The 16,397-nt window shown below is 39.5% G+C and overlaps 1 protein-coding gene across 4 annotated transcripts in view; it reads right to left on the bottom strand.

Moving 5' to 3' along the window:
• Positions 1–16,397, bottom strand: part of IGF2BP2 (insulin like growth factor 2 mRNA binding protein 2) — a 156,573-nt gene that overhangs the window by 39,980 nt on the left and 100,196 nt on the right. For all 4 annotated transcript variants that reach the window (XM_042954665.1, XM_042954667.1, XM_042954666.1 and 1 more), the window contains exons 3-4: positions 2,976–3,024; positions 1,822–1,873 (exon numbers count right to left, since the gene is read on the bottom strand). In XM_042954665.1, the coding sequence (XP_042810599.1) occupies positions 1,822–1,873; positions 2,976–3,024 (101 nt within the window). The remainder of the gene's footprint in view (positions 1–1,821; positions 1,874–2,975; positions 3,025–16,397) is intronic.

Below are 16,397 nucleotides of genomic sequence, written 5' to 3'. Positions count from 1 at the left end.
ACCGTCCTCTCTCAGTGCTGACACACAGAATGTACCAGAGGGTTCCTATTTGCTGCTTTCTAGTGCTCCAGATGAGGCTGTCGACTCCCAGAAAGGGAGAAAGGGATGGCTTTGAACCTCCTGAATAAATCTATCCACTAGGATTCTCAGATTCTCAGATTTTGTTCTCACTTCTTAGTCATATTCTGTTATTCAAAGACCTTTGTCTTCAGGAAATCAGACAGTTCTGTGATTCTGGAAAGAACTGAGCTCCATTCGAATAATTTATTTCGCTGGACATAAAAGCTCTAAAAAGTTTCTTAAAACTCTACTGAAAATATTTTCCTGCTGAATCAGGAATCACCTATGAAACAAAACAAAACAAAAGCCCAACACTTCTATCCTGTAGTTGTGAGGCGGCTGGAAACTGGATGGTCTCCAGGGCACAGGTGCACTAGGAGCTGTCACTGCCCCAGGGACCTGCAGTATTTCCTCCTTGCATGGCAGTGTCCTGAATTTATAAGATTGTCTTAGCTAGTAACTTTTACAGGCTCATGTCTGTGAGGCCATCTTGCCTACTACATCCAATCCTTATTAGAATGTCTTCTTCTCCATGTTGAGGGAAATAACAAGAACTGAGAAACAGAATCCTTGTAAATCATGTCTTCTTTCTGAGCTCTTTCCCTTCACCTTTGGGCATGGGCAGTCAGCAGCATGAAATTGAATAATAATATTTTTAATATTCATGGAGTGGAGAACAGCTGAATAATTACTACTTTAAAATGATTACTTTAATTATACTGGCAGATAGAACAGATTGCATATCAGACAATTGGTTCTCTGTGATTATTCATTCCCAAGTGAATCCTAACAATCCCTTGAGATTATATAGGACTCTGTTGCCTACAAATTTTTATACAGGTTCACTTTGGATGCCACAACTACTCAGTGATATAGAAGGGATAGAATTTATTCTCCCCATTTTATACATGTGGAAACTGAGTCAGTGAGGGTTAAGTGACTTTTCCCAGGGCTTCACAGTCAGTAAATAACTGCATTCACATTCTGCTTTTTAGGCCAAAAGAAAAAAATCTTTATCACATGTTACTGCTTGCCACATCAGGAGCTTGGAATCTACTTTTCGGGGACTCTTAAAGAGCTATGTGAGGTATCAATTTCTTTAAAAAGATAAACTTTTTAAAGAAAAACTTTTTACTGTTTAAAATCATAGCATTTCATGTTTTAGATGATATAAGCGAGAGCAGCAGAAAGAAGGGTATATATTTTCTGTGGATGTCCAACACTGATGTCCTAAGCCTGTGGCTCTCAAACTTGAGTACACACAAAAATCAGTTGGGAGTGCTTGTTTAAAATACAGATTCATCAACTCTTGCCCCAAAGAGTCTTACTTTGTCAGTTTATGGTGAACCCCAGGAATGTGCATTTTCATAAGCACTGTGGGATATTCTGGTATAGGAGTCCTACTCCTTGAGAAACACTCAGTCTAAGACACTAGTGATCTGTTGTTCTTAGCCAGGAAAAGGAAAACTGTGACAGCATAAATTCAATTACTTCCAAGTGAATTAAGCTTACCCCAGCCTGACAGTGTTTGAGAGCACATTAACAGAATATATATATACTTTATATATAAACCAAACCTGAAAGTCATATTCTTTGAAACAATAAATTATATAGATATGGATAAAAAGATCTGAATATCTCTAACAGAGAAAGCTTGTTTCAAAAGAATTTGAATTTACTATTTGTCTTTGGAGTTGACCCAGCCTATAACAGATAACAATCCCACTCAAAATTCAATAGGCTAATTTGCTCACTTAATACCTTGTTCTACATTCTCCACTGTCCCATACTGAGCCAAAAGTCCATCCAGCACCTGAAAAAGAGAGATCCCATGTCAGAACAGGAAGATAAGATTGTACTCACACACACAAAAATAGTATAGTGATATCTCCCAGCAAATGAACTAAAACAAAACAAGGCCAGTTACAGGAATAATCTAATTAAATTGATATTTCAGGTCTTCCATCAAAACAGTTAAAAATGAATAAATATATGGGACTTGCACTTGGTTATTAGCTCTCAAGTAATCTGTCCACTAAGGTGACACAGCAGAATTTCAGAGTCTTACTGTTAATAACCACATCCATCGTGATGGTTGGGGCACAATGCTTTAGGACAAGCAGAATAAAGGACAAGGTTTACTTGTCCTTCTTACAAGTTTTAACCATTCTTCCTTCTGTTTTTCTCTAGGGATCTCCTTATTTTACAAAGCAGTGGGATATATATTTTTTTTTACTTTGAAATTTTCCATAATAAAGGATTTTTTTAAGTAATAAAAATGTCAGACAAAACATTCTATTTCCTTTAAGGCTGTTTTGATTTTGTTTGGGTTGGAAATAAACATTGGGGCAGTTTGTTTTTAAATAATGCAATGAGGCCACTCCTCACATTCTGTCTTCTTGAATTTTAAGGTAGCAATCTTATAAGAAGTTTTACAACTCTGAAACTATATCTTCACTATTACTCATAGCAACTCATTCACAATCAACAAAAAACCTACTCAAACTAACAATCTTCTATTTTTATTGGGTTTCCACTGATCTTATTTTTCCAAAATCAGAATTTGGAAAGGTAAAAAGTCTTTTACAAAATCATGACCGAAAAATCACAAACCAGGTATACATTTTGTTTCATAGTTTGTCAGTGCTTGGTGCCTGAGAAGACAGAACAGGAGGGCTCAAAGCACACATCTTGCACAACAAAAAAGACGAACACAACCCTAAAGTTGTGACAGATCACGTACATTAGGATACTGAAAAAGGAAGACAGAGCACGCAGGAGCTTTGTGGAGAGGTATGAGGACCTCTAATTCCCCAGGGAACTCACAGAGGGAGAGCGGTTTTGCTGACCTATTAAAAAGGAAGATGAGGATGGAGGGCAGGAAGACGGTAAACACACAGGTGACACTGGCTTACCTCCCACTGCAGGTGAGGAGGGATGTTTCGGATCTGAATTTTCCTGCTCCTGTAAAAATGACAGCTCAGACTATAACACTTTCTCTAGGACACAGACTTCAGCAAATAACAAAATGTCTCAAGACCATAGCTTGAGTTCACTTTCTCACTGTTTACTGAGGCATCGGCAAGAGATTCCAGCTGTGACTCATGAGCATCATGTTTTAAGGTTTTCAATTACTTTGGGGAAAAAAAGAATAAACCCAACAAGAGTGAATACGCTAAGTGAAACAGCTTAAATACAGATGTGCCTTTTCAATTTCTTGCCAAAGCAGTTAGAACCTAAATTACCATACAGATTCTAATTATAGAATTTAGTACCTTCCTCCCACAAATAGATGGTCCTGCAACTGACCCGACCCCAGTGGGTACTAAGGCTCAAATGTGACAGGTGAGGTCACATAAATAGTGGACTTAAATGAGGTCAGATTTAGTTCACCCTTTACCTAATAATGTAAAACTTCCTTTCGAAAATTACTTTATTCTTTGAATAAGTAATAGAGTAATAATTTAAAAATTAGAACACTATAAAAAGGTGTGCTAGAAAAAGTCTTACTCCCACCCACTCCCTTCCTTTACCAGAAATAAACACTTTTACTTATCACTTGTGTACTCTTCAGTTTCTTTATGCAAATAACAGCAAATGCAAATATAAATTCTTATTTCTCCCCCCCTCTTACAGAAATATTTACATATTCTACAAACTCTCTGCATGATTTTTTCACCTGAACAGTATAATCCTGGAGATCTTCCCATGCTGACAGAGCCTTCATTCTATTTTATATTATCTGGGGGTACCAAAGTGCATTTAACCCATCCCCCTTGGGCCTTCTTTCACCTTTTTAGTCAGAGGATTTTTCTGTTTTTCTGGGACATCCTGCTGGTCTGATAACTAAGTGATTTAGATTGTTTCTTAAGTAAACATTAAAATTACATAGGAAAAGGAAAGAAATGGAAGCATAAGAATTTTTCTATCTTTTAAGAATATGTCAGATCCTAGAAAGAAAACACAAATCAGCATTTAAATAATAGAGAGGTATATTTTAATGGAAGGACTTGACATCTGATTCCCCTAAATATCCATTTTGGGGCATTGTAAAAAAAGGGATGTAATGGCAAAAGTGTACCTGCCATTACTTTTTCTTTTTTTCTGGTGTCAGAGGTACCAAAGAGGAACTACACACAGCCACAAGTTTTTCCATGGCTTTAATCTGGGCAATAGCCCCAGAAAGAAATGCTAACAATTCATGCAGAGAGGAAAAGAAAGAGAGGTACACAGAGGAAACATGAAAACAAACAATCAAGTAAATCAGGGGCTCCGGTTTTCTCATGGTTTTTATTGAATGCAAAGGTGGGGCACTTCTATGTTCTAGATCCTACACAGTACTTCTAATTTTTAAAAAAATGAGAGTGCATTCATGCTTTACCACAGGGCAAGCCAGTCTATGGAACCTCTAATCTGGTATCAGGATAGGAAGGAGGACGATGAACCAAGAACTAATTTCTACCTCTACGCTATGAAGTCCCTTTCCTGACACTGCCTTTGGCAATAGTTCACAATAAAACTGCTGACACTATCCCATGTAGTGGCTCAACGGAATGCTCCACAGAAGATGTCACAAGTCTATTTACAGAAAAGACATCAGAATTTGCAAGAAATTGAATACTTCTTTTAAATATAATTTATTGTCAAATTGGCTTACATACAAAACCCAGTGTTCATCCCAACAAGTGCCCTCCTTAATGTCCATCACCCATTTCCCCTCTCCCCCACTCCCCTTCAACCCTCAGTTTGTTCTCAGTATTTAAGAATCTCTTATGGTTTGCCTCCCTTCCTCTCTGTAACTATTTTCCCCCCTTCCCCTCCTCCATGGACTTCTGTTAAGTTTCTCAAGATCCACATATGAGTGAAAACGTATATTTGTCTTTCTCTGACTTATTTCACGTAGCATAATACCCTCCAGGTTTCATCCACGTTGCTGCAGATGGCAGGATTTCATTCTTTCTCATTGCCAAGTAGTATTCCATTGTATATATAAATCACATCTTCTTTATCCATTCATCAGTTGATGGACATTTAGGCTCTTTCCACAATTTGGCTATTGTTGAAAAGTGCTGCTGTAAACACTGGGGTACATATGCCCCTATGCATCAGCACTCCTGTATCCCTTGGGTAAATTCCTAGCAGTGCTATTGCTGGGTCATAGGGTAATTCTACTTTTATTTTTTTGAAGAACCTCCACAGTGTTTTCCAGAGCAGCTGCACCAGTTTGCATTCCCACCAACGGTGCAAGAGTGTTCCCGTTTCTCCACATCCTCGCCAGCATCCATAGTTTCCTAATTTGTTCATTTTAGCCACTCTGACCGGTGTGAGGTGGTATCTCAGTGCGTCTTTGATTTGTATTTCCCTAACGATGAGTGACGTTGTCCATCGTTTCATGTGTTTGTTGGCCATCTGGATGTCTTCTTTGGAAAAGTGTGTCTATTCATGTCTTCTGCCCATTTCTTCACTGGATTATTTGCTTTTCGGGTGTGGAGTTTGGGGAGTTCTTTATAGATTTTGGATGCTAGCCCTTTATCCGATATGTCATTCATAAATATCTTTAAGAAATTGAATATTTCTAAAGAAAACTATTTTTTTTAATCTCCAAATATAAACATCAACTCTAAATACTAACCAAGAATTTACTAGTATATAAGTCTTACTGGAAAAAATTCATGAACACAAAGATTTGAAAAAAGACAACCATAGCATTGTTTGTGACGGCAAAGATGGCAAACAATCTAAATACTGACCAACAGGGAAATGAGTAAATGAATCACAGGACAGCCACAAGATGGAACATTATACACCTTTTAAAAAGAATGAAGTGGGGCGCCTGGGTGGCTCAGTCGGTTGAGCGTCCGACTTCAGCTCAGGTCACGATCTCGCGGTTCGTGAGTTCGAGCCCCGCGTCGGGCTCTGGGCTGATGGCTCAGAGCCTGGAGCCTGCTTCTGATTCTGTGTCTCCCTCTCTCTCTGCCCCTCCCCTGTTCATGCTCTGTCTCTCTCTGTCTCAAAAATAAATAAATGTTAAAAAAATAAATAAATAAAAAGAATGAAGCAGGGGTGCCTGGCTGGCTCAGTCAGTAGAGCATCCAACTCTTGATCTCTGGGTCTTGAGTTCAAGCCTCATGTTGGGTGTACAGATTACTTAAAAAAAAAAATGGGGTCGACATATAGGCACGGTCATAAGGAACCATCCACTGCATGCCGTTGTAAGAAAAGAGCTAATTATAGATTAGGAAGATCTTGGTTTTTTTAAATGTTTTTAATGTTTATTTTTGAGAGACAGTGTAAGCAGGGGAGGGGCAGAGAGAGAGGGGACAGAGGATCTGAAGTAGGTTCTGTGCTAACAGCAGAGAGCCTGATGTGGGGCTCAAACTCACGAACCTGTGAGATCATTATGTGAGCTGAAGTTGGGCGCTTAACTGGCTGAACCACCCAGGTGCCCAAGGCAGATCATGTTTTTTAAGTGCACAAAACATACAACATGCTATTAAATGTGTGTGCTTGTAAACGCATAAAAAAAGGAAGGTACAGGCAGTTGGTGAAAGGGGACATATACTTTTAATTTTAGCTACTTCTGTCATTTGTTTTAAAAAACAAGAATGTACTCATGCCTTACTTGCTTTAAAAAAATTAACAATTAAAACTCCTACTAAGTCTGCTTTAATGAATATACAAGATTTATTTTTGAAAAGTATACTAGAACCTACTAAATTAAAAAAAGGAAAGAACAAAAACCAAACACCTCACTTTTTCCATAACTAGGTTAGGTATTCTTGAAATCGTATTTAACAGAATACTAATTTATTTAGCAAACTCTGTTCCTAATGTATAAGCCATCAAACTCTGTCTGATCCAGATTACTGCAAATCCTAACTAACTGGGTCTGAAACAATAATGTTTCCCTGTAATGCCTCATGTAAAGAATGCACATCAGGCAATCAGTTCAGGAACTGGAATGTTCATTAATCACGATTCCAGGAGAAATAATCCCTAAAAAAGCTAGTGTGTGGCATCTCTAATCTTAGGTCTCGATGGAAAGAAAGAAAAAGAACTGAGAACTGAAAAAGGAACTGGAGATCACTATAGGAGAACCAATTACACTGATCCTTAGGTAACTGGGAAGATTATCCTGAGCTATTATCTTTCAGGATCAGGAGTGGGCAGGACCTGTGAGTTCTGCTAACTTCCACAGCGTGATCTGGATGCTATGCCTCCTACTCAGGGGCCAGGGATGCTTGTCCCCTTCAGCCCCCAGGGAGGGACTTCCACATGTCCTTCAAACCCCACTCACATGTGCAGAGGCTTCCAGGGCGTCTCCAGGCAGAACTGTCTCCTCTGCACTCTTCAGCTTTTATAACAGCTCACTCTCTGCTGTAATTATTTTTCTGCTGGGGCTGTCATGTTCCCCCACCAACCTTCTGCTTGATGGTAATTTCCTCAAGGACAAGCTCTTTATTTACTAGTCTTCTGTCCAGCACAGGGCCAAGTGTCTAGTGTAAAAGCAGAACATGGCACCCCAGGGCTGGGAAAAGCACTCCTAATGCTGGCTGTAGCATGCCTATGATGTGGATCCCCCTGACCCCACCCCGAAAGGCCAACTGTTTATTTCTCCTGTGCCAGGTAGTCAAGAGAAGAGGGAATGGTTCTTTACCCTCTTTCCCTTTTGAAATCCATAAAAGTATGCCCTGCTTAAAGAAGCCAAACATACACAATAACTCAGGAAAATTATTGGTTTTAAGAAAATAATTTTGTTTCTTAAAAAAAAAAGGAATAATCTCACAGTTCCTTTATTTTAAAAAAGAAATCAACCTTCCCTAAACACACATAATGATGTTTCTCATCTTCACTGCCCAGAAGCATTACAGCAGCTTCCTAGCTGGCCTGTCTTCTAGTACTGCACTCCTTCCTCTCCCAGCCAGCCCTCCTGGGCTGCCAGTGACTGACTGACTTTTTCTTTTTCTTTTTTTAAGTTTATTTATTTTTGAGAGACAGAGAAAGAGTGAGTAGGGGAGGAGCAGAGAGACAGGAAGAGAGAGAGAATCCCAAGCAGGCTCCACGCCATCAACACAGAGCCCGAGTGGGGCTCGAGCTCACAAACCACTAGATCATGACCTGAGCTGAAATCAAGAGTCAGATGCTTAACCGACTGAGCCACCCAGGTGTCCCTGTCAGTGACTTTCTAAAGCACAAATATGACTGGTTACTCTTGCCGTTTTTGACTCCCTGTCACCACATCCAAATTCCCTTTCACGACCCAGTTACTGTCTCCTTCCCCATCTCTTTATGTTGCCAAACTGCCCAAACTTTATGCATTTCTCCCTTCATCAAAAGTAGTATGTTACACCGGCAGTTTATATGCATGCTTTTGACGCCTTCAGTCTACCTTAAAAACAGGACTAAAGAATTTGTCTATTCTAGATATCTCAGTAAGTGGAATCATACAGTATTTGTCCTCTTGAGTTTGGCTTATGACAGTTCACATAATGTTTTCAAGGTTCATCCATGTTGTAGCACGTATCAAAACTGTATTCTATGCACTGCTTTTTATTTTTATTTATTTATTTATTTTTTTGAGACAGAGAGAGACAGAGAATGAATGGGGGAGGGTCAGAGATAGAGGGAGACACAGAATCGGAAGCAGGCTCCAGGCTCTGAGCCATCAGCCCAGAGCCCAACGCGGGGCTCGAACTCACGGACTGCGAGATCGTGACCTGAGCTGAAGTCGGACACTCAACCGACTGAGCCACCCAGGCGCCCCAATGCACTGCTTTTTAAAGTTAATCTGTTAGTGTGGCCGCTTCAGCAATACATACACTAAAGTTAATCTGTTAGGGTCTGTTTTGTTTTGTTTTGTTTTGTTTTTTGAGAGGGAGGGAGGGGGAGAGAGAGAGAGACAGAGAGAGGAGACAAGCAGGGCAAGGGCAGAAGGAAAGAGAGAATTTTAAACAGGCTCCATGCCCAGTGCGGAGCCTGAAGCAGGACTCGATCTCATGACCATGAGATCATGATCTGAGCCTAAGTCAAGAGTCAGCCACTCAACCGACTGAGCTACCCAGGTGCCCCATCTGTTAAGGTCTTCTATTTATTTCCTTTTAACTTTTTTTTCACATGAAAGAATGTTTTGGATTTTTACCAATTTTAAGACAATCCACCCAGACTTTTATACTGGCTAAGTTAATTAGATCTAGATCAGTGGGTTGGGGGAAGAGGGAACAGATAGTTAGTATTTACTGGTACAGAGTTCCTGCTTGGGATGATGAAAAAGTTCTGAAAATAGTGGCGATGGTTGTACAACACCACCATCAGTGTTCTTAATGCTGCTGAACTGTACACTTAAAAATGGCTAAAAGAGCAAATTTTGTTATGTATGTTTTACCACCGTAAAAAAAGTACTATACAAAAAAAGAGCAATGCAAAGGAAACAATATGAAATCTTCTAGGGGACAACTAGTCTGGACTCTTCAAAATGTCAATGTCATAAAAAATCCAAACATTGCTCTAGATTAAAAGAGAATAAAGAGATCCAAAAACCAAGGGGGACAGGGGAACAAGAGTAAAGAGGGCAGTAAGGAGCACGGTTTTGACTTTTTTCTTTTTCATTTTAATGAAAAGCAGAGCAAGACCCATAGTCAAGCAGAGGGTACTCTTTAATGTAGACAAACAGGGTCTTCCCTAGTGGCTTTGGGATTTAGGAATTTAGAATTTCCCACTCTCATAATTCAAGCAAGCACTTAGGATGAGAAAAGGAAACAAGCTCGGCCTCCACACTACCAGGAAAGGGGTAATACAGCCCTCCAGCCATCTTGGGGATGGACTGGGGAACTTGGCTACTCTAATTCTATATTCTGGTTAATCAGTGATTGCAGTATACACGTACAGACTATAAAATCTTAACTACAAAACAAAATACACTTAACCCCAGCTCATCTAATTCTAACCGACCTGGTTGATGGTATATAGAGCTTTTCAACATCTAAGTGCCTCAGAATACTTTTTATAAATGTTATTATCTTTGTAGTGTAGATGCCCAGAGGAAATAGAAAGTTCCAACTTGAGTGAATTTCAGATAAACTAGATGTCCAGTGTTATAAATTTCAATAGCCTGGCAGAAATTATTTTGTGTGGTAGAATTTGTAGCTTAAAAATAAGTGGCCAAGCATTTGGGAAATACAATCATATTTAATTGTCATGGAATTTCTGTGATTATGAAGAACCATTTTACCTATATTTGGGGGGTAAAAAAAGCTTAACCATTTTACCTATATTGGGGGTAAAACACATGCTTGCATGTGCAGAGGATAATGGTATATGGTAATGAGCCACAAGTCTGATCAGCCACCTTGGGAACTCTAACCCAAGCCTTAACCATGATGGGGACTTGAGTGGAGAACAAAGTTAACACAAATGTGAGAACCCAGCTTATAAGATCTCAGGTTCCATTTGAAAATTAGGTCATCTAGGGACTAGAGAATCCCCAGGTAAACTGTGGACAAAAGAGGCAACATAGAAAGTAGAGTCCTATGAAAGAGTTCTGTGGGGTTCAATGAAGAATTCTACCTAACTAGGTCCCATCTGTTTCCATAGCCATTCTGGGTGCCATCAGATGACACACAGTCCTCACCTTGGAGGGAAATTAGAGCACCATGGATTACCTATGGAGTGGCAAGTATGCTAACCAACTCCAAGGACTGTGCGAGAGCTAAGACTAAACCCACCATGATTCTCCTGTTGCCCTCCCCCAGCATATAGTGCTATAGTCAGTATAGTGCTGTATCCCATGCACTCCTTAGTATGTGTTTAAACCTTAAACTCAGAACTTCTGGACAGTCTGTACAAGGGATATTCTGTGCTAAACTGAACTACGACCTAGGGCTGCTCAGGGAAGCAAATGAATCACCAGACATAGCCAAGTCCAATCCTCTACCCAACTGTCACTTAAATCCCCCTCTTTGTCTCTGTCTTTGTCTGTCTGTCTGTCTGTCTGTCTGTCTCTCTCTCTCTCTCTCTCTCTCTCTCTCTCACACACACACACACACACACACACACACACAGGCAGGGGACAGGGAATGATTAAAAAGTCAATTAAACAAATTGTTTAGTCACTTTGTTACAAAATTATTAAGAACAATTGCCTTTGCCTCTATGGGATCTAAAATAAATGTATTATAATAGTTATCAGAAAACGATGCTTTCAATATATAAACTGCTAAAAAGTGAAAAAAAAAAGTTTAGGGATTTTTTAGGAAGAAAAATTATGTGATCAAAGTCTTTGTGAATATTAACAGTGTTATGGGCCAAATCATAAAAAGATTAAATCAGGTATTATTGTGGTGACCTACTACAAAGGGTTTTGAGCCAGAAGAACTGCAGTTATAAAGCTGACAACTTCCTTTCCTCTATAAACTCAAGTCCACAAAACCATAAATCCCCAAGCGGCCCCAACATACTCATGCTTCCTGACATTCAGAGGCAGGAGCTCATGAAAAGTCCACTGTCTGAACAGGACAAAAGTCAGTGAATATGGTAAGCAGTAGCCCAAGACTTTGTAACTCACTTAATCTCCTACACCCTCCTAACCAGTCTACTAGCTTATAGAAAGGCCTTGACTTTTTAAGAAGTTGCTAACACAATTCCAGATTTCCCTTTTGAGGAAAACACTGGGGATTCTTACTTGTTGCTGAAACAGGGAGAAGGGGAAAGAGAAGAGTGAATGGGATGATTTATGATGATTAGATGTTCATGAGAAGACTGGCCAGACTGCTATTCCTGGGCAAGATGGTGAAGTAATTCCCCTACTGGGAAGGGGTACAGTGAGTGTAATTTGCATTAAAAGATCATTAAGTTTCATTTCAATTGCAGGATTCTACAAATGCTCTGGAAATTGTAAGGTTAAAATAATCTCCTGTTAAAAGGAATCAGTATGGGGGACCTGGCTGGCTCCATCAGTCAGTGGAACATGCAACTCTTGATCTTGAGGTTGTGGGTTTGTGCCCCATGTCGGGTGTACAGATTACTTAAAAATCAAATCTTAAAAAAAAAAAAAAAAAAGGAATCAGCAGGATTTACTATGTACGCTGTAATGACCATATACTGTTCTAGTAAAGCAGACAACCAGATTTCTCAGAAATTCGATATTTTAGCTCTGTAAAAAGGAAGTCAAGGGGTGCCTGGGTGGCCTAGTTGGTTAAGTGTCTGAGACTCTTGGTTTAGGATCAGGTCATGATCTCATGGTTCATGAATTCGAGCCCTGCATCCGGCTATGCACTGACAGCACGGAGTCTGCTTGGGATTCTCTTTCCCTCTCTCTCTGCCCCTCCTGCTTTCTCTCAAAGTAAATAGATAAACTTAAAAAAAAAAAAAAAAAGAAGTCAATACCTAAAACTTTCTCTTTTTTGATTCATATTCACTTTTTGGCAAAGGGGGTCCTTTTACTGGAATGGTGGCAAAGAGTAGAACAATTTGAACTAAAGAAAGAGAAAAAAATCTAAACAATTATTTGGGGAAAAACTAATATTTTTCTTTGCCAAAAACTTCTTTAGGAAATTAAAATAAAATGAAAACAAAAAAAAACACAGGAAAATTGTGACCCACTCTTATCAAGGTTTGTGTACAATTTCCTACAGATAATGCCACCTTTCCCATCTACCATCTCCCTCCTTAATTCATTTTGTGACATGACAGAGAGAAAAAAAAATAGATTTAGCTCTAGTTTTACCAGAACTTCTCCATGTGATTCACTGAACACTATTTCTTCCTCATACAAGTTATTTTATTTAAGGAAGTCTAATAAAGGTTCAGAGGTACACCAGAAACACTCATCACAGTATTTTCAGCAGGAAGCTATCCTCAAACCACTACTACTTACCTTAATGGATTCTAATAAGTGTCTCATTTAAGCCTTACCACCCCCTACATGAAGTACGCATTGCTATCCCCATTTTTCAGATAAGTAAACTGAGGAGTTGATGAGTGCCCTGTCTACATCTCACAGGTAGGGAGTGATATTTTTGACTTGTGCTCTGCAAGTTTAAATCTTTGTTCCTAAAACATCGCTTTGGAATTGTTGATTCACCAGTAACAAAATTTACACTTTATGTATATGTATGTATATGTGTATGTGTGTGTGTGTATATAACACGTGTATATACACATGTATATATACACACACACACACACATATACACACACACACACACACACACACACACACACAGCAATGAATTTTGGACAAGATATGCCTTTTCAGGCAAATTCTAGGAAAATGGGTTTTAGGATTGGACTTCTATCTAGCCTTTCCCATTCAGTGTCAACCTCGCTATGGACTCTGACCAAAAACACCTCCTCTAGGAAGGGTTATTTTGAAAACTTCACCAAAGCTGCTCACTCTTTGCTCCTCAAAAGAATTTACTTACATACAAATGCCTTTTAGAAAAGGTAACAAAGGCATTACCTAGTAAACTCCTTCACCAGGTCAGCTGACTCCTGGTTGACAGTCAGGGTCTCTTGGCCCATGGCTGGGAGCCATACATACCTCTTTGTAAAGGCCTGAGGGTGGGACTAAGTATAGGAAAGATTTGCCTCATAGTTTTGCTTAGTAACACTGGGCAAATCCAGGGCTGTGCTGAACCTCATGAGGCATGATAAAGCTTGAGAACCCTCTCCCAAATACAGATGGCTGTATGGGGAAAGGCAGAGTGGATCCCAGACAGGGAGACGAGGTCCTCAGAAGGCTAGAACATTTATGTGTGCCAGAGTACAAACATGAATTTGAATTCAGGAAGGTGAGATTTTGAGAGGGTAAGGCTGAGTGTTTGTGAACTAAAACTCTGCACACCAACTTCCAGCTTTTCAAGATCTAAACAGAGTAAGGATTTTCCTTAATATTTTCATTCGGCTGTGATGGAGATTCCAGTTAACAAAACCAAACTGTGTTTCTACAGAAGTGATTAGTTACTCTTTACAAGACCCTCAAACTCATTATCTGTAATTAAGACTAACCAGGGTAAAAACACATATTTACACATCATAATTTGAGCCAAGATAAATGATATACATAAACACGATGCAACACAAGTTATAATCTGAGTATATAAATGTTTGCCTTGTGTGGTGCATGGTAAACACAAAATCATCTTTGTAAAGGCAAAGGGAGCCACATGCTTCGTCACCCACAACTGTGACATCCTTCCAGCAACTCTTCAACCCATTTTCAATAACTGCTTTCGTTAGTTTTCCAAACAGCACACAAATCTGTCCCACTCCTTCCTTCCTTCCTACCTGGTCCTTTTTCGTTTTTTCTCCCCTCCACAGCCAAAGCAACATCTGGAGCAGAGCAGGTGCTCAGCAATCAGCAAATTCACCAGAAGCATTTGTTGCTGACAGCTGGCTTCTTTTTCCTGGCTCACTCCATCCCATATTCTAACTTCCAACTATAAGAGGAATATGTGCTTACTGAAGACACAGACTGGTCTTCAACCAAGCCACTTGGTTTTTTTTTCCACTCCAGTTTATGCTCATCGACTCAATGCAATAGGCTGCGGACCGAAAAATATAGGACAAGATATTTCCTAACACAGTAGCCACTACATACATTTCCCGTGATTAGATGTAATGACTCACATAGAGGTGGTGTTTTTACCCTCAAGACAAGAAATGCGTCAGCATGCCTTGACTTACCGAAGAAACAGTTTCACAATTAACACAAAAATTCAAGCCAGAAGTTCCGAGTCCTCAAAGTCTGGGAATGAGTGATAAACCAACAACATTTTACTTCTGAAAAGAAGGAATTATTCCCAGCAGTTATAAAAGACTTTGATCATTTCATTATAGTCATGATGATGATTAAGAAAAATTAAATTCATCTCCACTATAGCCCTAAATCCCAATAAGCAGAGAAAGGCAGGAAAGGGTCAGCCAAGTCACATATTCCTCCCTCACAAAGGAATTCCCTCCCCCTGCCTTGCAAAGCAAGTAGGATTCACCATCTCACACAAGAGTAACATCTCACGGGGAGCCTGGGTGGCTCAGTTGGTAAAGTGTCTGCCTCCGGCTCGGGTCATGATCTCATAGTCTGTGAGTTCGAGCTCCACATACGGCTCTCTGCTGTCAGCACAGAGCCTGCTTTGGATCCTCTGTCCCCCTCTCTCTCTGCCCCTGCCCTGCTCACACACACTCTCTCTTAAAAATAAACTTAAAAAAAAAAAAAAAAAGAGTAACCTCTCACCTATATTGGGAGATGGGATGGTTGTGAGCAATCCAAACCACCCCTACCCAATGTTCTGACAGGAGATTAAATAGAGGACATCTTATCCAATTTTGGAGAACAGGGTAATTTCTAAGATTAAAGTTAAAAGTTTTCCAAAGTCATTTAGCAAACGTTCACTGAACACCTGTTGTATGCCAAGCATTTGTCTTAGGTTCTGCATTATATTAGCAAACAACAACAACCAATATCCTCATGATGCTTAGGTTCTAGAGAGTAAAAAGGAGACAACACTGACCCCAGCAAGCCTTAGGACTCTCAACTTAATTTCAACAAAACAAGAAAGCACTTTAAAGCTGGTGCCTTGATCTAAAACAATTAAGGAAAAAGGCTAATTCTGCTTTTTGCTAACTTAAATTTTTTAGGGTTTAGCTAGAAGTAACCAAGTATTTTTAAGCACCTATTTCTGCACAGTATTCTTCATTGCAGCTGTACCTGCAGTCCCCGTGGCACTGGACCCACTAAAGTTTTCTCTGCTATACAAAAGGATGCTCTGGAGAAGATAAAAAAAGGTCATGGGAAAAGTTTGTATCAAAATTGGGAGAGAAGTAAGAAAACCAACTTTTCACACATGTCAATAAAAAGACAAACACAGTTCACAGGATACAAAGGAAAAAAAAAATCAGTGACCAACTGGTATCTCATAAAGTACTGATGAAAAAAGAAAGGAAAATCACTAGCTCTTAAAATTACATGATTTGAATAGAATGCAATTTGCTTTTTAAATCCTCTAATAGTCAACTTTAACACATATGAATGAGGGGACCCTGGGTAGCTCAGGCGGTTGAGCATCTGACTTCAGCTCAGGTCATGATCTCACAGTCTGTGAGTTCGAGCACTGCATTGGGCTCTGTGCTGACAGCTCAGAGCCTGGAGCCTGCTTCGGATTCTGTGTCTTCCTTTCTCTCTGTCCCTCCCCCATTCATGCTGTCTTTCTCTCTCTCAAAAATAAACATTAAAGAAAAAAAGAAAAGAAAATGCAGAGCTTTAAAAAAAAAATAAAAATATATGAATGAAACTAGGGAAAGAGTGTATAAATTGCTCTTATTTTAAAAAGGATTCATTTTGT

Source organism: Panthera leo, chromosome C2 (assembly GCF_018350215.1).
Source record: "Panthera leo isolate Ple1 chromosome C2, P.leo_Ple1_pat1.1, whole genome shotgun sequence".
In the NCBI taxonomy this organism is placed as follows: Eukaryota; Metazoa; Chordata; class Mammalia; order Carnivora; family Felidae; genus Panthera; species Panthera leo.
Note: the sequence above shows the minus strand (reverse complement) of the source record. Positions and strands in the feature narration are given on the sequence as shown.